The 25,522-nt window shown below is 37.2% G+C and overlaps 2 protein-coding genes across 2 annotated transcripts in view; both read right to left on the bottom strand.

Annotated features, from left to right (window-relative positions):
• Positions 1-9,323, bottom strand: part of igsf9a (immunoglobulin superfamily, member 9a) — an 85,194-nt gene extending 75,871 nt beyond the window's left edge. The window contains exon 1 of the mRNA XM_084746255.1: positions 9,079-9,323. The gene's annotated coding sequence lies outside the window, so the exon portion shown is untranslated. The remainder of the gene's footprint in view (positions 1-9,078) is intronic.
• A 2,634-nt stretch (positions 9,324-11,957) lies between these two features.
• Positions 11,958-25,126, bottom strand: LOC146308176 (transmembrane protein 230-like). The gene is made up of 4 exons (XM_084746371.1): positions 24,995-25,126; positions 20,539-20,653; positions 19,862-19,984; positions 11,958-12,185 (listed from the first exon to the last, which is right to left on the bottom strand). The coding sequence occupies exons 2-4, from the start codon at positions 20,638-20,640 to the stop codon at positions 12,045-12,047; spliced, it is 366 nt and encodes a 121-aa protein (XP_084602497.1). The 5' UTR covers positions 20,641-20,653; positions 24,995-25,126; the 3' UTR covers positions 11,958-12,044.
• Positions 25,127-25,522: the final 396 nt, after the last annotated feature.

Below are 25,522 nucleotides of genomic sequence, written 5' to 3'. Positions count from 1 at the left end.
ATGCTGTGTGTTTAAAGGCCCTTATAGTGATTTGGATGTCCCAAAAGACATTTGACAATAATTACAGTTTCCACCAGAGCAATTCAGCAGATAATACACACCTCAGAACTGACTTTAACGGTAAGGCTGCAACAAACTATTACTGATTCATGTGTAATCTATTTATCATTTGGTCTATAAAATATCAGAAAAATCATGAAAAGGCCAGGACTGAGGTCTTCAGGTTGCTAGTTTTGTCCGACCAACTGACCTATACCTGCTGATATTCAGTTTATAATTACATAAGAGAAAGAAAAGAGCCAAATCTTCCCTTTTGACAAGCTGAAACCAGAATATGTTTTCTTTTGCATGAAAATTATTTAAACAGTTGTCAAAGATAATTGTCTATTACTGTTCTGTGGATTACCTAATCAATCAGCTGACTAACCCTTTCAGCTCTGTTTGACAGTCTGATGCAGACTGCAAACAAGGCTTTATCTGTGCTCTCACACATCATGTATTTGGGCCTTAAATCACAAAACTGAAGATTTTAGACTTGGACCTGGCTGTGAGTCAAGATTTACTTTAGACTTAGCTCCGTACATACAGACCTGACTTGAGAATTGGACTTAGAGCTTAAATATTTAATCATTAGGCCTCTGCAGTAAAAGATCTGTCTCACCAAGGTTAAAGGGATAGTTTGGTTTATTTGAGTTGGGGTTGTATGAGGCAATTATTAATAAAAAAAATTAAGTGTATTGCCTACAGCGGATGCCAGTGGACACGCCCCCAGTTTGGTAAAGTAGTGAAGAGTACGAGCTAAGCAATGAACTGCTGTGGACAGGGTCAGCAGGAAAATATATTTTAGACACTTAAAAAAGGTCCACCTAAAAAAAAAACAAAAAACAGTTTGCACTATGTTTAGACTATTTTCACTGCTTTTTTTTTGTTGCAAGACAGCCTTTTCTGATGGGATATTGCCATTACAGACGCCATATGTCGCTTTCTCCAAACCAACCAGACTCCATAGGCAAAATTGGCAATTTTACCTCACAGAGTACATGAGTTGCTGTCTACTGAAGCTGCGATTGGTTAGTTAGTGTGTGCTATTGTGTGACTTCAGTGAATCTAAACTATCCTTTTAAAACACTGAAATCACACAATAACCAGTCTAGACCAGCAACTCCCATTTTCTGCAAGGTCAAATTTCTGATTTCTCCTATAGAGTTTGGTTGGAGGGGAAACGGCTATATTTGACTTACATAATGATGAAATTCAGCGCTGTCAAAGACTTGAAGTTAACAAATGAAGACCTGGACTTTTTCCCCAATAAACTTTACCCTTATGTCCACAATATTTTGAATATTTCAACCTCTAACACACACTGCCTCCATGCCAGTGTTATTTTATTGAGACTTTTGAGACTATTCTTCTTGATGTAGTAAAGATGTTCCTGTAGTTTTTTTTTTTTTTTAACACCAGCTCTTAGGAGCTCTTGTTAGTGACATGCTTTGAAAGCACACATCAGAGCTGATTGCCAGCCGCCCCTTGCAACAGAAAAATGCCGCTCGTTGGCATTCAACCTGCTGTAACCCACCTCTGCAGCAGTAATTGTTATTGTGATTTAGTTACTTCAGAGCTTAAGCTCTTCTCCACGAGGCGCTTACAATATTTCGTATGCCCCCTGTTAGTGTACATTTTATTTTTCCGTGGCTTGCTCAGAAAAGCCCATTTTCAAATTCAAATTCAACACAAGCTTCCCATCACAATAGAAACCCTCAGCGTGGCTCAGTTTGATGTGCACTTAAGAGAAAATAGGACAGATTGAAAAGGGGAGAGAAAAAAGGAAAAATAAAGAGGTTTCCACTGTGCAGGTATCGCATCTCTGCGCGCCGAGTACAAACATTAGGTATCTTTTCTGTGAATCATAAAGCAGGCAGGCAAATCCAGATGAAAGCCACTATCTTTTTTGTTGATTTAATCCATGAAGTATATCAGAGTCATATACGGAAAAGAGAGCACGTCAGGGGTTAAAAGCAGCGATGGGGCAAAGGTACTGTTTGCAAATTACAAATACGTCTCAAGTCTTGGCCATAAAGTCAAGTCAAAGTCCAAAACATTGTATTTCCTGTCATAAAATCATAGTCATTATAAATACATCAGCAAACAGACTAAGATTACATTTATTTAGCTTCTATCAAAAAAAATAACACTGAGGATTAGAGAAACAGCCTTTGTCTCATCTCAGCCCGAGACTAATTCTAAAATGTTCCTTTTTGTCTCACTGCTCTCATCTTAAATTTGCCTTAAATAATCAGAACTTGACAGATCTAAAAGTAAACTCTTGTCTCAACTGAGGTCTTAAATTTTGTCTCAGTGGTCAAATTAAGGTCTTGATGCTCCAAACAGTCGTCAAGGGGAGACACCTATAAACTCAGCAAAGGATTAGGTGCTTTTCTTCTGTTTTGCTCCTTTTTTCTCCTAAGGGGGGGGTTAGTAGAAACAGACGAGACTTCAGTAAACTCAAAATAAGACTCTCATTTATTTTTCATAAGACAATTTTATGAAACTAAATTATCTTCTGGGCAGGTCAGTGAATAATTATAAATAACTTAAAATAATAAAAGACAAATAGAACAACTTGAATCAAGTAAAAGATCAAATATACTTAAATGCTGCCCATAAAACAACTAAATCATTCGGAATAATCTTTATTATGTTCTGCAAGAAAGCAGTGGAAACTGCTGAAGCTGATATAACAGCCGTGCTCTAGTGAGCGTAATAAGAAATGTACAGAAAAATCCATTATTTATAACATTATATATTCCTTTCCATTAACTTATTCTAGTGCAATTATTTGCAATTCCTCAGCCGAATGTTTGGCATGCAGCCGTCTGTTTTCTGCTGACTACACTTCAATCTGATAATCTGAGGTATCATCTGTCGGCTGTCTTCACTGCCAAGTGCACCTTTTCCCTAAAGCTCCTGCAACGTGATCGTCTGTGGAATTGATTCAAAGTAGGGAGGTGAAGACCTTTCACCTCACGAGTTCACTTTTTCTTTTGGTCATGAAGAGGATGTCAGATCACTTCAACTAAAAAGTGAGATTTACGAGAATCCCTCAGTTAAAGGTTATTTTTTTTTGTCTCATAGGAAAATTTAAAAACTTGGGGTATCGCCAAGCCAGATGAATGTTGTTTCCATTTCGTGGAGTTTGAGTCATCTGTATCTTTTCTGGCACTGTCATGTTGTTTCTGCCTTTTGGAGGGAGTTTCAAAGGATGTGTAATTCATTGAAGTTGTGCTTCCAAACAGATTTGCTGTTTGTGGTATTAGGTAAGGTTTCAAAGACAAACAAGTTATATTATTAATTTAATTACTTTGCTTGGGAAAAGTCTGCTCATGTTCATTCCTTGAGGATGAATCATTTTTGAATATTTATTAACTGTTGCTTTATTCTGGAGGGATATATTACTAAAAGAAATGATGACCTTTAAAAAGAAACAGGGGAAGATGGGAAAGGTTTATTGAAGGTGAGAGCTGGTAGATTTCAATATATCTGGGGTGTTTTTTCATCTTTAATTGTGTTTGATTTCCCGCTTTAAGAAACTTGATAAAAAAAAAAGTTAGCAACAGTCTCCCAGATGCAGGCGCAGCAGCAACGTGGGTTTGTTTTGCATCAGTCAAAACACTGACATTGCAAAGGACGTGATGCCGTTTCAAATCATTGAGAGTTTTTCAGTATAAAAGCTGGTGAAAAGACTTCAGGGTGTGTATCTGGTTATTTGAACATTTCAACAAAAAAAACACAATAATAATTAGAACCGTGACAATTTTGGTCACTGTAATCATGATATAAAATTTTCATACCATTTCATCTGTAGTTTATTAGGCTGTATACGTTTGATTTTGTATTTTGGTTTGATTTAGAGTAAATCTGGTGTTGTATCTGTTTGTGCTGTTTCATTTATCCTCTGGTTAGTTACGTCACGTTTTGACTTGAGTCTCCACCTTTGGTTTAAGTGACAGGAGAGAGTCTTGACTGGGAATAAACAGTAGAAACTCAATATTAAGAACTGGACAAGCAGGAAGCAAAGCAGAACTCTCTACTGTAAAGGGATAGTTCAGAATTTTTTAAGTAGGGCTGTGTCTGGTATATGTCTCCAGTACAGTAGATGCTGGTTGGCCCACCCCCAGTCAAGACATGCAGAGAAAAGACACTTAAGCCACATTAACAATATCAGTTTAAGTGTATGCTATATTTAGAATAACTTCATAGCTTTACCTTGACATTAGCTTTTTTCCAATAGGAAACTGTTGTTTAATAAGCACAATATCACTATCCAAAGTCACTGAACTCCATGGAGAAATAAGTATTTTGTGGCCGAGCAAGCAAGTACCGATATGAGTACTTAATAATGCCATTACAGTTCCTGTACACATTACATTTTACTTTACTGATTTTGTGTTTCTTACTAAGCTGTGCAGTTCACTGTGTACATGATATATTTCAGTATAATAATTATACAACATTATTATGGACTTGCAGAATTGAGTTTACTGTTACAAATGGTGTTATATATGATAATTACTTCATTATCATTTACAGCACTTCAACTAGTACTTTAATTACAGATTTACATGTGTGGTATTTAAGTTTCTTCTTCATGTCCCTCTTGTCTAAGAGCTAATTAGTTCCTACCTGCCATTGTTTAGGGGGACAGGTATGAGAGTCGTGCCGTGTGCGCTGTCGGGTCATTTTGGTGAAGATTAACAAAGAGAAGTTGTAGTAGCTTATTACAAAGAAAAGAGGACTACAGACAGCTCTGTTTTTTTTTCTCTGTCTTCAGATTAATTAGCCGAGGCGTTCAGCTACTTTATGCCAGCTGGGACTTACTGGACAGCGGTTGGCTGCGGTCTACAGGTGCACTGTGTGAGGTTGTCTCAGTTTTTATGCGGACTTGACATGGAATTTAATGCACAGTCGCCAAAGTCCAGTATTGGTATCAGTGCACCCCTAAAAAATCCATGTAAAACACAAGTCACACAATGATTAAGGCACTGGAAAGGAATGATTTCAAGCTCAAAAACAATCAATCATTGTAAGAACGAACAACACAAATGGTCGTAAGGAGGAAAGGAGACTGACTGTGTATGGGAGCGTCCAGTATTACAAGAATATTACAAAACAGTTGCTGAGACTATATCTTAGATTGGTGGAATGAAGGTACCTCGCCAAGCAAAATTGTGTGTGCTGGGGATATATCCAAAGACTTCATTGTTAGTTCAAAACAGATAACTTTAATTGACTTTGGACTCCTGCAGGCCAGGAGGATGATAGCTCTATCTTGGAGGAAAATGGATATACCTCTGAGAGATGGCATTTTGTGTTGTATTAGAAAGACTGACTTATATAACCAGAGGAAGGGCAGGAGAATTTGAAAAAGTGTGAGAACCTTTATTGAAGTTTCTTGGACATCAGAATCAGAATGAAATAGCTGTGTGTAGAGTTTATTTATGTTCTTATTGCCTCTGTTTAGTCCTTTTTTTAATCCATGGTGTTTTTGTTTGCATGCTTGTTTGTTTGTTTGTTGTTATTTATTTATTTCTCTTTCTTTAAATATATGAGGTATTGTGACTGTTTGTCTGTGTAAAATATGTGCAAAACCCAATAAAAATATTGTTTAAAAAATAAGATTGAGGCAGTAGTTGACCAAAAGCTTCTGTGTTCTGTGAGGTGAAACTGCTGACTTTGCCTATGGAGTTTGGTTAGATTGGAAGGTGTGGTATTTAGCTTATATAACGATGGTTTCCTGTCAGAGAAGGTCATCTGACAGTAAAGTAAAGCGTAAAATATTTTAAATATAGCACACACCTAAACTTTTTATGTGGACTTTTTTTTAAAGTGGCTAAAATACATTTTACCGCACGCTGCTTAGCTTCTGTGCTGGTGCTCCTCCCTGCTTCTCCAAACTGGAGACGTGCTCACCACCATCACACTAACTATTGATAATTACCTCATACAACTTCCTTTCAAATAATCCATACTGTCCCTTTAAAGTCCCTAAAAACCTATTTCATCAGTCAGCTTCTTACTATGAGTGACAGGGTCCTATATAAACAAACTCTTTACTGGCAAACTTTCACATGATAGATTGCTGATGTCACACACTTCTGCACCAATCAGCATGAAGCAACATCTGAATCAGAGCCTGGTGATAGCTGATCTGCTCAAACCGCACCCACACTGTCCAGATAAAGCAGGCAGAGTTTTTGATCGCTAAACTCTCAATAAATAAATAAATAAATAACTTTTTCACTTACTTGTCTTGGCGATAGCGTTATAAAGAAACACTCGAACTCTTCAGGGGCATTAAAGGATGTTACCAGTTGGTTTTATAATAATGTCAGTTTTAATTAAGTAATCATTATCATAATCATAATCACATCATAATTAAGTTTTAGTTGTTAGTTTCCATTTGTGTCTTTGTTAAAGAGACTTCCTGGACATGGATAATTCATCACCACGATGATCACAATGTCTCCTTTAATGTTGGTCAAAGTTGCATTATTGTCAAGTGATGACGCAGGGAATATTTTCCAAATGACTCTCCTCTCAAACTATATTCTACATCAACACTACAGGAGGCTTTCAGTCATGATAAATGCATGCAAAAACGCTGGTATGGGCTTAGTCCACTGTTTTGCATCTACTTCAGTCTGCCTCTTCGTATCAGATTTGAAGTGTTTACTGCTTTTATAAGTTTCAGGTGGTGTCAGGCAAGTCCTTGTCCTTCGCAGAAAAGCAGTCTGTGTAAAATTAATTTCCATTCATCTCCCTCTGATGATGTAAACTTATATTATGAAACTGCACCCATCTGGCACCTTAACTGACTCAATCAAACCAGAAATAGAATGTGAAATGATTGAAATGAGCCAAGCCTGGGAAAGTTATGAGGATCTTTCTCCCATAATTTGTGAAATAAAGATAGACTCCGGTGTCAATATTAAATCAACAGCACAAAAAAAAGATAAAATTTCATATTCTATCTCTGGCTCCACAGATTGAACCACTGTAAGGTTCTAAGTTATTGGTTTGTCCATGTCAGGAATGATATCTATCTACTTGTCAAATCCACTGAATCTGATAAAGAATGCAAGACTCATCAGCTCATACTCTGCTCCACCTTTATGATTTAAATTAAATCATAATTTGAATTGATGGGATATATATAGAAGCCCATTTCTGCCAAAGTATGTCAACAAAGGCGAACAAGGGTGCTTCCATTGGGCCATGTGGCTGATAAAACCTTGTATGCTAGTTAGCAATAGGAATGCTCCTGGCGACTGATTTCCCTGTCAATTAAACGCAAAATTTAATTTAGTCAACTAGTCTAACACTAAGAAAACACTCAGAAAGCACTTAAAATTGAGCACAAATTGAGCACAGAAGATCACAGTGTCGGCAGGCGAATGACACGGAGCTGATGTTAGCTGCCAGGCTGCTACACAGTGTGGCTAATGTTAGCAGCGTTGCTCCAGTCGAGTGATTATAAACCAGTTTATTGTGTCACAGTCTACATTCAACAGTATTTTGCATTTTCTAGATTAAAACACTGCCAAACCGCGCTGGCTTTACGAGCTGTCATCTATTCAACTTCGTTGATATAAACATCTGGGGTTGCCTCGGCCATGAGGGCGTATGTGCATTTGGCAAGAGGGGCTGCCGTCTGATGGCCACTGCCCCGACTAGTTGTGGGCGGCTGCGTAAAATCTTAGAAGCAACACTTATTTAGCATTTTGCATGAATAAAATATTGATAAAAAGTTGAAATTAGTATTTCTGGTGCCAACTAGCAAGGATGGCAATGATTGTTTTGTGTTTCATGTTGATTTTTAGTCAATAAACTAAAGATTGAATTCATGTAAGTTTAAATTTACAGTCATCTAAACTTCAGACAGCAGAAGAAAAATGCTGTCCATTCAAAAAGTAACTTACCATACAAATGAAATATCAGACCTCATATTTGTTGTTTTTTTTTTTTTTGTTTGTTAGTTTGTTTGTTTTTTTGTTGAAAACTTCTGTTGAGGGGAAATAATCCTGCTCCTGTTCCACTAGCATCATCACTCTAGCTTGAGCTGAGTGTGTTACATTTTCCCACGATTACAATTAGCCCCAGTCTCCCCTATCTCAAAATAATGACAACTTTTTCAAAAAAGTATTTCTAGATAACAAGAATTTTATAAAATAATGAGTTAGAATCTCAAATAAGAAGTTTTATAAAAAATTATGAGTTCGTATCTCACAATAATGAGATTTCGTTATGAAATGAGTTCGTATCTCAAAATAAAGTGCACTTTGAAAAGATAATGAGTTATTAAATCAAAATATTGACTTTGTTTCTTAATGGTATCTTGGTATCTTATCTTAATGCCTAAGTATTTCAAGATAGTGAGAACTTTTATAAATTTAGGACTTAGAGTTAGCATTTCAAGATAATCAGATTTTTCAAATAAAATAAGTGAGTTAGTAACTCAAAATAATGAGAATTTTGTCGATGTTAGTCACTAATTCGAGAAAGTTCTTCATTTTAATGACTTACAGGATCAATTTTATTCCATTGGTAGAAATTGGCTTCCACAGACACAGCATTATTTGAAGCAATTTCCAATTTTCCAGACACCCACTGGCTTATTCTGTTTTATCATAGTTTTAATGGGTTCACAACTCCGTTCCCAAGGTTGACTCGCCACCGTAACACAATAAAACAATAAATGGCAAAAGAAAAAAAAAAACAAGACAACACGGAGGCCTAAATGATTAACAGAGACCTCCTAACCGGCGGTGAAAAGTGACTGCTCCTCAGTTCAAGCACCACAAACTTTCTGATCAGTCTCACATTTCCCATTATAATGAAAAGCCGCCATAGAAACTTCATTACTGACGTTTAAATGCATGACACAGCTGAGAGGATTGAAGGGGAAGCTCGCACTCCCACAGCACGGGCTCACAGCATTAATTTCTCATCCATTCAAAGCTGCTGGAAGTCAGAAACACTCTGAGAATCATTAACTGCTGTTTTTTTTTTTTTTGTCCTTACCTGTAGCTCGGTTATACTGGCAGCCGCTGGCACTAAAAACACATCCTTCTTCGTATCGTCCTCTTTTCTTTTAAGTCCAGTTCGCGCCAGGGTTTGCTCCGTGTGAGACGAGGTCACTGTCTGGAAGAGAAGAAGCAGGCCTTGTTCCTTTTTGTGGCGTCAAACTACCTGAAATATGAGCTTTTTTCTCTTTTAACCCCCGCTGGCAACAGGTGTTCATTTCACGTACAGGTGACAGTGAAGCATCGACTAAGTTTGCTGCTCCCTCGCTCAGAGTCCAGCCCTCCCTCCTCTGCCATCCCTCCCCCCTCTGCTCCCTTGTTGTGTTCAAAACACCCCAAACCACATTAAACATAAGTTACTAACACGGTCCTTTAAGCCCTTTAATGTTTAAGCCAACGCAGATTTAATCAAAAAAGGGTTTGTTTGTGCAGGCACAGGATGAAAAGATTTTTTTTTTTCCAGCCCTTAATCCCCCTTGATGGTGTGGATGGCATCCAGTTTAGTGGTAACCACAAGAGGGTGTCCTTTACCTGATGTTGGTGTCCATACCAGGAGGAAAAGTAACACTTGTTGGACCTCAGAGTCAAAATAATCCACAGAAAAAGGTGCTAAAACAGATAAAAACGCATTTGTGCGATTAGTTTGCATTTCTTACTTATTCTGTGTCTGTGGTTTTTAAATGAAGGCAGGTCATATTATAAGGAAATGAAGGTGTGTACTTCTTTATCTATTATTTCTATTTTGCTGAAAACTAGGCAGCTGTTCTTGTTCTATTTTTTGGTCCAAATCTTTTAATTTAATTTTGAATAAGTACAGACTGTATTATGTCAAACAGGACATTTTCTGAACATCATCAACCCCCGTTAAATTAGTAGAAAAACAATTTGGGTGGTTGTTCAGTCAATACAGGTCTGTTGTGACGTACAAGAGGTCGACATATACCAAAAGCAGGGTTCAAGGTGTTCTGGAGTTTCCTTATAGAAATGAAACATGTTCTATTTCTAAAAGAAATATATGTCCACACAGACAAATGAAGTGCTTAGATTAGGGCATGTGGGTTACTATATTTTTTATTCTATGTTCGTGGGTTTTTTTAAAATTAAGACCGGTAAGAAAAGGAGTTCTGCAGCTACTTATTTATATGTAGGGGAGACTGGGGGCAATTGTAACATTTTTTATAAATAAGAAGCATAGCTGTACATGCGCTCTAGTTCATAATACAACTGATAAGTTTTTCATTAAAAAGGACAAGACTAATATGTAATTTAATGCTAGAGGTCAGAGTGTTACAGTTGCCCCCTTGACACAGGTTATTGTAACAGTGGTTGGGGGTATTTCTAACACTGACTAAATAAGCCATCTCAACCCACTGTATCTCAAAAAGAAAGCAAACCTAAAAGTAATCAGATTACTGCTGTAATATCTATCAGCGTAACTTAAAGCTACTAAAAGGAACTTTTATATTTTGTTAATTTTGGAGGCGCCTGTAGACAAAAGCGATAGCGTTTCCAACCTGACATCTGATTTCGAGAAGAATTTGACCCAGTGACAGGCACTAAGAACAACTATAGAAATAGATGATTTTTTTTTGTTGATGGCCTCTTTACAAGTTTGTAGCAGCTTTAAGATTTTTTTTATCTATGGTTCAAACTCTTTTCAGACATTGCAACTATTCTAGTGGTAACTAGATTTTAATTATCTGAATTGAGTTGAAAGTTGTTTAACATTGATATTTAGTCAAATATGTTCAGAAATGTACATTAATGTAGACAAACAAGGTGCTTACATTGTGCCTATAGATAAACTTGATGAAGTTTTATTTTGCAGTCATCTAAACTTAAGACAGCAGAAGAAAAATACTGTATATCCAAGAAGGGACTTTCATACCTCAAAATCAGTTTTGTTGAGAACTTCTACTGATGTGAAATGATCCTGCACCTGTTCCACGGGCACAAGGAGAACACTATGGAGCACGTACAGACCAAGTGTCGTCACTCTAGCTTGGTTCTGATTGGAGGAATGGACTGTGTTACAATTGCCCCTGTTCTCCCCTACTTTAACAGTACGTTTCAATTTTTCAATTTTTGGGGGCTTGTGTGCACAAGTATCATAAGATTTTTTTTTATGTAAATAGTTCAATTTACCTCCAAAGTCTGTCGTCACAACCACGTCTCAAAGGACTTTGACAAGAATCACATTAACATAACTTCAGATTCTACATCAGATTTCTACTTTTATTGCATTTTTTTTTTCTTAAATCAAGCAAATGTATGTAAAAATACATCTTTCTTTGAAATTCAAAATTAAATGAATATACACTAACAGCAATACTTCATACAGGAAGTAATACATTCCATTAAAAATATACTGTTGTTTAACAAAGTAACCAATCTTTAGATAAAATATAATCCTTCAGGAGAAATATAGTGCCCCCTATCTTTCATGATATCATAGACTACAATCACAATTAAATATTTAAGATACACTATGAACCAGCAGTGCAACTGTGCAAAAGATTCTCAATTCATCCAGGTCATGGATTTTCAAGCAGTAGTAAGTTGAAGGCATCTGTGTAGTTTCCAACAATTGTTTCACCACTCATCCAAGGTTTGCTATCATGTTTTGAATGTGTGGTGAGTATTGTACGATGCAGGCAAGCATCTGACCTCTCTTCTACTCATTGCAATCACTACAAGTGTTTGGTTGTTCAAAAATATAAAGCCTTTAAGGTTCGTCAAGCTCTTGTGTGGAGAATATAATACAACACAGACCAGCGAGTAAACAGCAGAATTGTAAAATAAATCAGCAAAACAGTTTAAATCCTGCACCTGAGAACAGACATGAGCCTCCATCGCAGGACAGTGATAAAAGTTTTGCTGCATATACATTCAGAAACTCAAAGTAAACAGCAGGAAAACAGTCTCAGGATACACACTGTAACAAATCAGCTGCAATCAACTGGTTCAGTCGCCAAAATCTGGGATGTCGTCGTAGGAGTAACCCCGGTAACCTTTGGCAGCGTAGTAGGCAATCCTCAAATGGTAAAATCCAGGAAGGAAAACGAGGAGCCCTATGATGATGACGGGAATGGTGCGGTCTGGATGCTGAAAATAACAAACGGAAACAGTGATTAGGGGCTACAAGAATACATTTCTTTATATACAGGGTTCCTACACCTTTTCAAATGTCAAATTCAACCACTTCTCAAGCATTTCAAGCTTTTCCAGCACCTTACAGCAGAGGTAAAAAAACATATTTATATACTTTACATATACATATTCCAAATAATTATTTAACTTCTTTAAAAAAAAGAAAAAAATGATTTCATGATAGAATTCTACAAAAATGTGACAAATTAAAGGAAAACACAAAGTTTCATGTTTCAAACTGTGTCACCTGTCTGTAATTGAAGTGAATGAAGTGAATTTGATCATTTATACTTCCAACATATCTGTACAACGTAGCCAACTGAGATGCATAGCAATTAGCAGCTCAGCTAACTAATATTAGCTACATTTTTGTTGCAAGAAGGAAATAACGGTACTGTTATACAGCAGTGCTGTTATATTGCATATACTATATATGAATGTGTCCTACCATATCGTGTCGTCCTCAGTCTCTCCTGAAAACTGACATTTAGCCTGTGAATTCGCAAGCTAAACAAACCAATAGCCAAATTTAGTGTATGATTAGCATAATTGAAAATGCCCTACTACAGCTGAAAAATAACTTTTACATACAGACACAAGCAAATGGGCGCTCTCTGACTTTTTTCCCCCTAAAATGTGAACTATTCAGTCGGATAATGATTTATTATGAAAGCACTTAATTATGAATGAACTATTATGAATGCACTTAAAATTTCTAACATTTTATCAAAAATTAAAGCACTTTTCAAACCTTGAAAATACCAAATTAAAATTCAAGTGTTTTCAAGGATTTATAGACCCTTTTACAGTTTGTAAACAATGGGAAAACTGCGCACACATTTTGGCAACGGAAGTACAGCCAACTACAACAGCTTGTCAATGGGCCGCGTCCTCTGGCCAGTCAACACATTTAATAGCTTAGAGTCGTAGACGCCACCAGTTACTCTGAAATGGTCATGATCCTGTCAGAATTTTGAACAACTTATGTTGACCACTAGAATATCAATTCTGAAGTATCATATACTCGACAAACAGATATTTTGGTGATTTTGCTTCTGGTAAAATGCTTAATTCAACCTTCGCAGCTTGATAACTCGTCTGGATGACTGAGGGCGGCCGCTACTTCTGTTGCCGAAATGCACGCACAGCTTTTTGATGACATTCAGCTGTACAAGGGTCTGCAGCACCCACATGAACCCCGTATAGAAATAAGCCATGAAGCTTGGAAATTTCAAATCTACTTTTTAGGGGTTCCTCACCTTTTCCAAAGTCAAAGTCAAGCCCTTTTCAAGCATTTTCAAGGTGTAATTACAAACTTTTCCAGCACCTGACATATTTATGCTTATTTATGCCTAATGAATAGGCTGTACTTCATTTCTTCATCACATTAAATCAGATGTTATTGTGCTATAAACATGGTTTGTGTGGGTGCTGGCAATCCTTGAAAACACTTGAATTTTAACATGGTGTTTTTAATGTCTGAAAAGTGCTTGGGTTTTATGCTTGAAATTGTAGTGCATTACTTTTATAATAAATCACTATCTGTCTGAATAGATTCCTTTGAAAATGAGGTCTGCCATTACACTAAAGCTGGCTGTAAGTTTGTTTATTTGGTAAATTCACAGGCTAAATGTCAGTTTTCAGGGGACAGATTGAGGATGATACAACATGGCAGGACTAGCATTGTATGTGAAGGGTAAGAAATTAAAGGAAAATAAAACAAATGTTCCTGTTTTTAAATGTGTCATCTGTCTATAAGTAGATTTGCCATCCTGTATAACCCAGCTAAGTTAATAAAAAACACTCAATCACTTAGTAGACAACTTAAATTTCAATTAAATCCTCTTCAGTTTTTTCCTTATTCATTTTCAAGCCAGCGCCGACTGAAACATTAACCTCTCAGCATGTTGTCATCTGTTCACCACCCATTCACTGTTCAGTCAGAGGGTGCATATCAACAAAGACTAAAGATCACACCAAGAGGAGTCGCACATGCAGAGTGGCAAGCCAGAGGAAAAAAATCTTGAGGAGTTTTTATTTTGTTCTTCTTGATCTAAAATGCAACCCATTAAGTCAGAGAGCGTTTTATTATAAAAGCGTTTTTATTTCAAGCCCTTTTCAAACATTGAACACATTAAAATTCAAGCATTTTCAAGGTTCTCTACCAACCATAAGAATCCTCGCTTTCAGTGTGTGTCAGATGCACTGTTTACTCACAAACATTTACTGGAAAGCTGTGGTTGGTAATGAGGTGCTGGAAGAAGCATCACATCGCAGAGTGCATAATGTGCTCAGTGGGCTTTAACATACTTATCTACACATCGCCTGGCAGCAAGACGTGAACACCCTCTGAATGAAAAGTGTGCAGGAGGTACACAGACGTGATGACTTCATCCGTCTGAGGTCTGGTTTCATGTAAATCATCAGTCATTTCATATACATGGCAGTGAGCCACCGACAGGCTCAGGAAGTCCCCATCAACGCCAAGTGAAGTGTCTGATTTCACCAGCAGATGGCAGTGTTGTGCACTGAGTTACTGCAGCCCTCTTTTTTTTTTTTATTCTTCTTTTAAAGGTGCACCGCTGCATCGGCTATGACAACTGGTGTCATTTTGGGGCAGTTTTAAGCATTTTAAATATAATGTTACTCTGAGCCTTACACAGTATCTGTTGAGATGTATGTGAGGTGGATTATTAAGTGTCATTCCACCCAAATCACAAAATTAAGAGACGTCACAAAACAACATATAAAAAGGACACTGAAATGTGTTTTTGTAGTTAAACATACAGATCACTTACTGTTTTTATGTGCTTTCAATCCCATCTCATAGTCTTCATCAACCGATGGAGTTTGCTCAGTTGTCAGCACTTGACTGAGATTCTGTTCTTCAGCCATCGTTCTCCACATGAGAACTGAGCAAACCCCATCTACTAACGAAGGCCACGTGATGCAGATAAAAAGCTCCAGAAAGAAAATAATAAGTGGACCTGTTTTGTAACTTTCATTCTTTCATTAAAATGGAGAATAACCTTAATGTATTTTTAGAATTTTTAGGGAACTGACCCTTGATTGTTTAGTATGGAGGACCACTTCCACAATTATGAAGAAAAAACAAGATCATGCAAGTCATTACAATGAGAAACTTTTAATGAGTTAGTATCTCAAAATAATGAGAAACTTTCTCAACATAATGACTAAGTGATGAGAAAGTTTCTCATTTTGAATTCAATACTAAGTGATTATGTTTAGATACTAAGTCATTATTTTAAGATTCATTATTTTTGACTCATTAACTCATTGTTTCTCATTATAAGGCTTACAGTATCTTTTGTCATCACTGGCAGAAATGGGCTTTCATACTTCAGATTAAAATGTGACTGATTAATAACTGAGTTGATATTAGCATAATAATTAACACATTAATGTGCGGTTAAGTGAAGAGTTCGCTTGCTTCAATGTGGGCTTCATTTTCCTTTTTCTTGTCACTGCAAAGACTGGCTGTGTTCAAGATTTTTTCACAATGTTAGTTGAAGACCTTGAGACAGGTTCAGTTCACCAGAAACACTGTCGTCTAATACACACACTCTTTGTCTCTCTCTACAGCTGAAACCAACAAAGAATTAAACCACATTCTTTCAACACAAAACTCCTAAAACTTCTTTCAATAGAACTTGCCTGCATCACATTTTTTCCATTATCCATTGGCTTGAACCTTGTGTAATTTGTGGTATTAGATATGCTTTCCTAACCTGTGTGGGCTAATTGGCAAGTAGACAGCTCAAATACCCTGATGCTGCCTTCACGTCAGATCAAATTTTCTGCAAACACAATCTGCAGACTGGAAAAAACATTCACATTAACCTCCTACTGGTAATTACAAATATAATATGTGCAGACTCTGTTATCTCCCACATGGAGTCATGAATTTAGGAAGCAGAAATCACAGCAGGGGATCCACCAAAATTGGCACTCCAAGGTATAAAATATCAAAATCATTAGTTATATTCAAACACACACAAAACCATTGCGGCCAGGAAAAAGTGGGAGCGCAGCAGAAAACTGGCAGCAAGGCAGTAAAATGTCAAGACAACTGTTCAATTACAGCTATTTAAAGGCAAGATTAACAGCAGCGTGAGTGTTTTAATTACTGCTTGAGTTGAAATTTTGGAGGCTGTGTTGGCTCTCAATGTGTGTCAAAAGTAGAGCTGGGTATCACACTGCAATACTTTTTTGGTCCTGACTGAAATGTTTTCATTCTGTATCACTGAGTCTCGAAAACTGGCACAGAAAGTCTCATCAGATGTTTATTTATTTTTTGATCAGATAGTTCCTGATTTATATGAAAATGTCGAAGATTTTAGGATATTTCATTTGGCCAGATTTCTTGTCTGGCTGCTTGTGTTTTGACAACATTTAAAGGCTTCATACACAACACTCTCCTGACAATGTGTAGACTCAGAAATATAATCCCTTCTGATCATCATTTATGACCCCCTAGAAATTTGTGGTGGTGGCTGTATCTGCCGAGAACCTGCCCTCTGACTGTATTTCTCATTATTTTTCTGTGCTCAGGATGCTTTACCAACCCAGAACATTGGTATTTTATGTCTAGGAAATGAAACTGGTGTGTTTATGAACAGCTCAGGCAAATCCTACTGATTCTACTTTTAACATTTGATCATTTAAAGATACTATGTGAAGCAATATACATGTATAAATTGCTCTGTATTGCCAATGTGTGAACAGATTGTGGCATAACTTAAAAATGAGTTTCTCTGTTTCCTGCAAACAGCCTGTGGACTTATTACTCACCCCCTGCCATGCAGCGAACGTGGTCAATGGATGTTAGACTAGGAGGGAGAGCAGTCCCTTTAGCTGACTCTTCCCAAACTGAGAGCTCCAGGTGAACTCGACCAGACGAGGACCAAAACTGCCTCCGAGACCAACAGAAGGCAGTTCGATGACAGGGGATAGGCTACAGTTATGAGGTGGTTTTCTCATTGGGTTTGGCTCTCAGAACCGTGGGGCTTAGCCCTGGCTAACAAAACTCATGGTTAGCAGTTAGCTACTGTAAAAACAAGCAAAGCTAAATAAAAGATAGATAAATAACCTCAGTACTGTATTTGCTGTCAGTCTCAGAGGTTGTGTTCATCCCAGTGACTGGCTATGTTCACTGGGAGGCTGCTGTGACCAGTTCTTTTGCCCGCTAACGGCAGCTAACCGCTAACAGTTACGGTAATGGCAACTAAAGCCACCAGTCCTTCAGGAAAGCTCTAAAATAAAATCATGAGAGTTTAAGCTGAGCTGCTGGATGACATCGGGGGAAAAATAGAAACTATTTTCTCCATAAAATATGTTCCAAAAATCAGTGAATAGTTATGAAGTTGTGCTTTTGTACAGTGAGGCCATAAGCAAGGTCATAAGCAAGAAAGTGTTTCATTAGATGCAAATTCACTGTACATCCCCAAGTGCAGGATGAGTCATCAACAGTTTTAAATCATCTCCTAGAAAAATACAAACTCTGAAATACCATACACAGACCTGAGAATATCTACAGAAATACTTTTTTGTTACTGTTGGGTCAGATACTGATGCACTGATACAGTACAGTAACACAAATGTGAGTCAAATACATCACTTTTGATCTCATGGGAACATAAATAACAAGGATTTTCTGAAACCTCTACACAGCACCTTTAAGACTGAAATGAAACTTTTGAAGAAAAACACCCTTATATTACCCAAATTTAAGTATTAAACAAAGTATTAGTATGGAAACATAGGTACTGTATCAGCATTAGTACTGATGCCCAGGATGCTTGGTTGCATCTATGGAGTGCAAACATGTGTGCAAACACAAGCAACAGGATGCTGAGCAGAGTTCACTTAAAGGCCACTGGTGTCATTAATAATAGGGATTTTCTGCAAATTTCACATAGTACCTTTAAAAGCAAATATATACATATGTATAAAAATACCTGAACTTTTAGTCACATACGAGCCAGTTTGTAGCCTGAGATCCTTAGGCAGAGGTCTTTTATCTGTTCCCGAGACACGGCTGAAAACTAGAGGTGACAGAGCAATCGCAGTCAGAGCCCCAAAGCTATGGAACGAGTTGCCTGAGGAAATCAGGTCAGCAGAATCAGTGACTTCTTTTAAATCTCTTCTTAAAGCGTACTTTTATCAGAGAGCCTTTACTTGATGGCTCTTTACTTTACGTTTTTGCATTTGCTTTGACTTTTACAGACTATCCTTTTCCTGGCTTTATTTGTTGTAACTGCTTTGATTTTTATTGTCTCTTTGCTGATTTGTTTGCCTTGAACTTTACTGACTGTCTTTTTGCTGTTTTTTTTTGCACTGAACTTTACAGACTGACCTTTTCCTGGCTTTATTTGTTGTAATTGCTTTGATTTTTACTGTCTCTTTGCTGGTTTTATTTATTGGCTTGGAAATTGTTTTAATGATCTGCTTGTTATGAAGCTCCTGCATTGTGTGAAGCACTTTATGACATGAGTTATTGTTTTTTATTATTATAAGACTGACATGAAACTTGTTTAGAAAAACAATCTTATAATCCAGAGATTTAACAAGCAAAGTATCAGCACTGAAAGCCAGGTATTATATTGGCATTAGTATTGATGCTCATTCCTGTTTAGAAAAGCACCACTATCTGTAAACTGGCAAGATGAAAACCTTTATCATTATCTTTTGCTAAGTAGTTGAAGAAGTTTGAACTGCAATTTAAAATCAGCCTTAAAGGAAAAGTTTTGGAAAATACACTTACTCACTTTCTTGCCAACAATTAGATGAAAAGATTGACACCACTCTCATACATGTATGATAAAGATGTAGCTAATGGCAGCGGCCAGTTAAGATTAGTTTAGCACACAGACTGGAGACAGGGGGAATAGCTCACCTGGCCTAGTTCAAACGTAAATATATCTGCCTGCTTAGTGCTGAATAATGAGCTTTAGAGATGCTGGTATGCAGATTTTATTCAAAAGCCAGGCTAGTTGTTTCCCCTGAATCAATCCTTTATGTTAACTGGCTAGCCATAGCTTCATATTTAGTTCACACACATGAGAGTGGTATCAATATTCTTATCTAACTCTCAGCAAGAAAGAAATGAGTTTAATTCCCAAAATGGCAAATTATTCTTTTCATATCACGATGCACCCAAGATTACCAGAAGACTTGATTAATTAAAATGTGTCAGAGATGTTTGGAGACACAAAAACATAAACACAAAGTTTCTCTAGCTCACATATAAGAGCATAATAAACAGAAATGTATCTTCAAAACAGGAATTACACTGAGAACAGACAGGAGGGAGGCAGCTCAGACAGAAATAAATTTGTCACAAATGGATTTTCAGGAGACTTGCATTGTGGGAACAAGCCTGGCAGAGTATTTACTGTCAGCATTAAGGAACCCAAATATTATGTGAGAATGTGACATGCTTGACAATAAGCTTTTTGGCAACAGACAAAGAAATTGTGTTTCAATTTATATACCAGGGAAACATTTCAACTACAGTCCAACTATAGTGATTCCAGACAAAATCTGTACCTGAGACCTGTCAATGGATTTGCCATTTGAGCAGATTTAATACATTAACTGACCAAACTCACCTCAACCTTTATGGTTCCTGACAGAAGAAGAGCTCCGAAGATTATCAGTAACGAGCCGATCAAAAACAGGAACACTGCCAGTGCAATCGCCTTGTAGGGGACCTTTGGCGGGCTTTTCTTGAACTATGAAGTGTTCACAGGACAATAAACAGACACGGAAAACAGAAACAAATAGTTTATCACACTAGTTCTTTTGCAAGCAGCTACTCATATCTTAAGGCTTTGACACATTTTCAAGGAACTCATTCATTGGGATTTACCTCAAATTAATTGCCTGTGGTAGTAAAAGGATTACTGATTACCAGGCTCCTGAACAATCCATAGAGCAGTGAGATGAGACATGAGGCCTCATGCACAAACATTCTCTTAGATTTCTCTTATATTTTCTCTGAATTTCTTGTTAAGACAAAAAATAAGAGCAGTCAACTCTGAATAAATCAAATATTCAAAATCCACTCTCACACAGCGATCCCAAATGATGAGACGCACTTAATCATAAATTGGAGGCGTGTGGCCGATAGTCAGTCCTCTAAAATAATAATATAATGTAAATTCTACAACAGAGCAAACATGTTATAGACTTGTAGAATATGATGCATTGGTGCAGAACTAAGTGCTTTCTACATAAGGCTCAATGTTACGTTTGTGGATTAACTAAAGAAGAACACGTCTCTCACCTGTAAATCTATGTAACCATCGTCATCAGCAGCCAGGCGTGAATACTTGACCTTGTTGTTTGATGTTCCAGCTCCCAACATATTGCTTCTAGCTGCCTTCATTACAGCTATGGAGCTGTTTGGAAAGAAACACAGAGGGAATCATGCACAGTATCTCCACAGTAATCTTTCATTTCACGGCCTAACTTATTTCAGCTGTACTCATAACAATACAGGGATGGATGTTGATATAAGTACCGGTGCCACAGCCCACCAAGGCTCTAAATTTGGTGGCCAAGTACATTTTTGTGGCTTAAATGCAAACTCACATAAAAACTAGGGCTGAACAGTTAATCAAAATTTAATTGCAGTATTTTTTTAATCATAGGAGGTGCAAAAATTGTTAAAGGTGAAATGTGTGTCAGAATATGATTTTGAATGAAATACTGTCATGCTGCAGACATGTTGTGGCCTACACAGACTTAAGAAAACATCTTGGTTTGAGAGAGATCCCTGCAAAAATCACACCATAATCATTTTAATAGGTTTTTCAATAAAAAAGACAACAATGATCTTTCCCTCTAGTAATGCAAATCATATCACAAACAAAATATAAGGAAAAATAATTGCAACTAGAAATATTCTCAACATCGTTTAGCCCTAGTAAAAACATGTTGGGACTAGTTGAGAAAACTGGCAGCTCAGAGTGTCATATTCTAGAAACTTAAAACTTTTGCTTCCAGTCACACCTTAAATTTTTGTTGCAGTTTCATTTTTCCATAGTCTGCCTATTGTGTTTCTGGTACTTATGTAAGGACTGTGTTAGCAGTTGTAGTGTAGGCTTAGTAAACTCATCCTTCAGTAGGAGTGCCATATTGGTAACCGGCTGGCGATGACTACTGTTTGCTGTTTTGGCAGAATGTTGAACTAAAAGGTGTGAAGACATCGGGATGTTTGTGTATGAAACTTAGTGGCCACATGGATTTTGGATTATATTTGGTGGCCTCAGAATAACTTTATGTGGCCACCGTCCACAGGGCCATGGTCAGGCTTGGGGAGTAACAAATTACATGTAATGAGATTATGTAATCAGGATACAAAAAATGTAACTGTATTCCATTACAGTGACAAAAAAATAAAACGTAATCAGATCACAGTTACACTTTGTTAAAAAGAAAAATAATCAGAACTACTAAAACAAAGTCACGGAATATAAATTATGTGTTTTCATTTATGTGACCTTGTTTAACAGGTGTTACACCATATTTTGTGACCCATCATGTTAACAGCAGGATGTATCTTATATCTTATTGATACAATTAGTCCAGTGTATTGATCACTTTGTGATTAATGGTTTGGGTGGGCCGCAGAAGATTTACAGATTTCAAATTGGGCTGTGTGTCCTTAATAGCCTTACCAGGGACAAGGACTGCAAATTAGCTGCAACTATTTGTCCTATATACACTGAGTGAGTTGCATTTTTTTAATTTAAATATAACAATGCCAACAGGTTTCATCCTGTCAAATAAATAAATAAATAAATACAGCTAGCTAAAAACAGCTACCCTGGTACAAAAGGTGAGTCAAAATCACTCATGGTAGACAAATTTCTATCATCTGATGACATACTGCCACACAAACCTGCTTTAAACAAAGAGAAATTGTTAAAAAGATACCTTACACTTTTTAAAAGGTCACTCAAGAAAAAATCTGAGACAGAGTGGGTGGCTAGGGAGCAGAAATGCTCATCCCCTCTTTCCATTTTCACAATGTCACCTCCTCTTGAGAAAGTAAGACCTTTTTAGCCAGTGTCTGACACAGCTTTCCAGTTCACATTCATTTTCACTGTTTTAACAAGGTCTGAGTGGCTTGGGGAATTTCTGATGCGTCTGTTTTTCTAAAACCTGCCCAGACCGGGGACTGAACACTGAATAAAGCATGTTGATGAAGATGTTTTCCCATCCTTCAATCAACCTATAAGCACACAGCAGGGAAAGAAATCATTTATCAATTATCATTCTGTCGAGAGTAATTAGTATTAATCTTATCTGGCACTCCTTTTTCAGCCATGTGGGATGCTGCTGTTCATACTAACTACTGCCTCTTGTATTTATTCCACACAAGCAATTCAAAACTGTTAATAAAGATGATTTACTCATAAATTTAACAGATAATCATCCGTATACACACACAAACACGAGTGTTGTGATCTGATCCTCCTCCAGGCCTCAGTTTTGTTTATGTTGGAGATTTTGGCTCTATGCATCCGTGCACTTCAGCCCCCCACGGGAGACTAAATCCATGAATAAAAACGATTGTTCCTGCTCGAACACAGTATAGTTTGAGAAATGTTGCGTTATTTTGCTAGCAGCTGTCACATCAGCTCGCCACAAAGCCTTTGTGATGAGGAAAGCTCCAGGTTATAGTTGTTGTGAAGTTACAGCACTTACTGCGGCAGGGGAATACTGTGGATTTAGCAAAAATGGAGAGAGGTGTTTACAGGAACACTTCTGGATGTCCATATATTATCTGAGAAAAACAAACCTACAAATATGTGGGAGGAATTATTAGTATTCGTCTGGACTGGTTTCAGAGGGACACAGAGAACCTTTTGTGCAAATACTTCTCCACCAGATTGTTTGGATTATGTTGATTTTGTTTCCTTACTTTTATCTCTTACATTTTTTAAATATTAAAACAAAGATTCTGTGAGGAGACGGGTGACAAATTACAGGAAGACCCACCATCAAGTGCTATGGTGAGGTTTTGGTCCACCAAAGGCCTCCAGAGCAGCTTCATCGCTCTGTATCATGGATCAGTTTCCTGAATTCCTTTTTAGGGATGAACAGCGTTTTTCCAAAAGATATTCCCTAATTTGTTGTTGATGATGGTGGCGGAGAACGCAGCATCTAACACGTTGATCCAAAATCTCCCATTGACATTCATTTGGCTTGAGATTTGGTGACACTATTTTCATACTCATCAAACAATTCATAGAGCCCTATGTACGGAAGCATCTCAAATCAATATGTTTCTCGAGTCATTTATTCAGGGTTTGCCTTTTTCATTAATTGATAAATCAACAATAACAATTTTGCCACAATATTCTACATATTATATTATGTGTAAACAGTCTTGGCAAATATATCAACATCAGATTTTTTTTTTTTTTTTTTTTTACTCCTTAACACCAGAATTGGCATCATCCCCAAAGATCCAGTATCAGTCGGGCTCTAAGGAACGTGAATTATTTATTTTGTTAAACTTTACTTTGGTTTCCTTCAGGGCTGCAGCTACTACTGAGGGCAGTGAGGTCATGTCTTCATTATAGTTTGTTTAAATGTAGCAGTTTTTTAATAATTCATGTACTATCCTGGGATGTAGTATTTCTAGGATTTCAGACTGCATAGCAAACCATAATAAAGGGGCATTCATTTAATTAAAAAAAGAGAACATGAGAAAACCAATCAGAGATTTTCAAAACTTCTCAGGATTGGGGCTCTAGGCCTTACTGGGAGAGTATGGCCTTATGATGCCTCTTATCTAAAATCCTGTTTACCCCATAAAACAGGTATCATGCATTATTCTTAGGCTCTGCATACTGTATCACAGCACTTACCTGGTATTTAAACGTTAATTTTTGTGAATTACATGTACATCTTATTGGCATAATATACAAATATGGACTACACTTGAGCGTTATCTATTTTTTCACATCTTCATACCTTCGTAGCCTTCCTAGACAAGTCTTGATGGGTTTTGAATGCTTAAAAAATTCAATGAATAAAATAATAGATAGGAAATAAGTGATCTAATTCCATAGATTCTTGCTGAAGGATCTAATGACACTTGGGTGCTGCTGTTATGCATGATAGCTCACTGGAAAGTCTCTGCTACACTAACTGGAACTGGACTTTAATTAGCATAATTGGTAACACCTGTGTTTACCCTACTGTTTCATATCAATATGGCTGCAGTGAAAAGGGTCTATTACACTACTGCAATTACATGAATTTAAGAAGAATAGTATGGCACTTTTTAAACTTTACTGCAACTGCATCATGGCTTACTGTGTCGTCAAATCAAAGATGTAGCCTAAACTAGAAAACATTAAAAAGAAACGGGAGCAAACGAAACTAGTTTCGCATCAGCCCTCTTAGTGTAAGCCTTGCACTTAAATGATGTCAAAATCAATGCTGCACATGGCTAATTACCGACAACAGTAATTAATAGCTTCTGTGCCTTCATAACATTATATAGCCGAGGCTTTTGTGCAGCAAACAACTAAAATTGGACATACTTACTGCTACTAAGTTAACCTGTATTGTTTGTTTATGGGTAATAAACACTCCTGCCTAATTAGCTGCAGCATTAGCTTTATAGAAGTTACGCTCTCGAAAGCTAACAAGCTAACGTGACGCGACATGCACGAATGCATTATTTTCAGATACGTCTCTTCTCCCCGTCCCTCTCTTACCTTCACTTGAGGTGTAATAAACACCGTATGTGTTGTTACAGTTGTGTCAGCTCAGTCTGCTCCTCCACGGCGCCACATTTACATTTGTTTCATCTTGACTTCCTTCTTTTGCGCGCATGCGCACAAACACCTTGTCCTGTTACTTATCCTGTGCAGGCTCCATGTCCAGGTTGTTCATCCGCCAATAACAAGAGCTTAAGATAATCAGGTGAAGATATATTTCATTCCTTCTCCTTCCTAAAGTGAAAGAGGTAAAATCCCAGATGAGATGTACCCAAAAAAACAAATGCTTAAGATTTTGATGTAAATAACTGTTCATTCTGTGAGAGGGAAGTTGAGAGTTTGGAACATGTGTTTCTCCATTGTGAATCAGTGCAGTTTTTCTGGTATGACATGCAGAGCTGGCTACAGTGCAAGGGGACTGAGCCATCATTTGACAGAGGAAAGAGTCAATCAGAATTTGGATATTAATATTTTATTGTTATTAGGTAAATATTTTTATACACAAATGCAGATACTTTAAAACCA

The sequence above is a fragment of the Lutjanus erythropterus genome, chromosome 20 (assembly GCF_056507025.1).
Source record: "Lutjanus erythropterus isolate fLutEry1 chromosome 20, fLutEry1.hap2, whole genome shotgun sequence".
Lineage (NCBI taxonomy): Eukaryota > Metazoa > Chordata > Actinopteri > Lutjaniformes > Lutjanidae > Lutjanus > Lutjanus erythropterus.
This window is presented reverse-complemented; position numbering and strand designations above follow the sequence as displayed.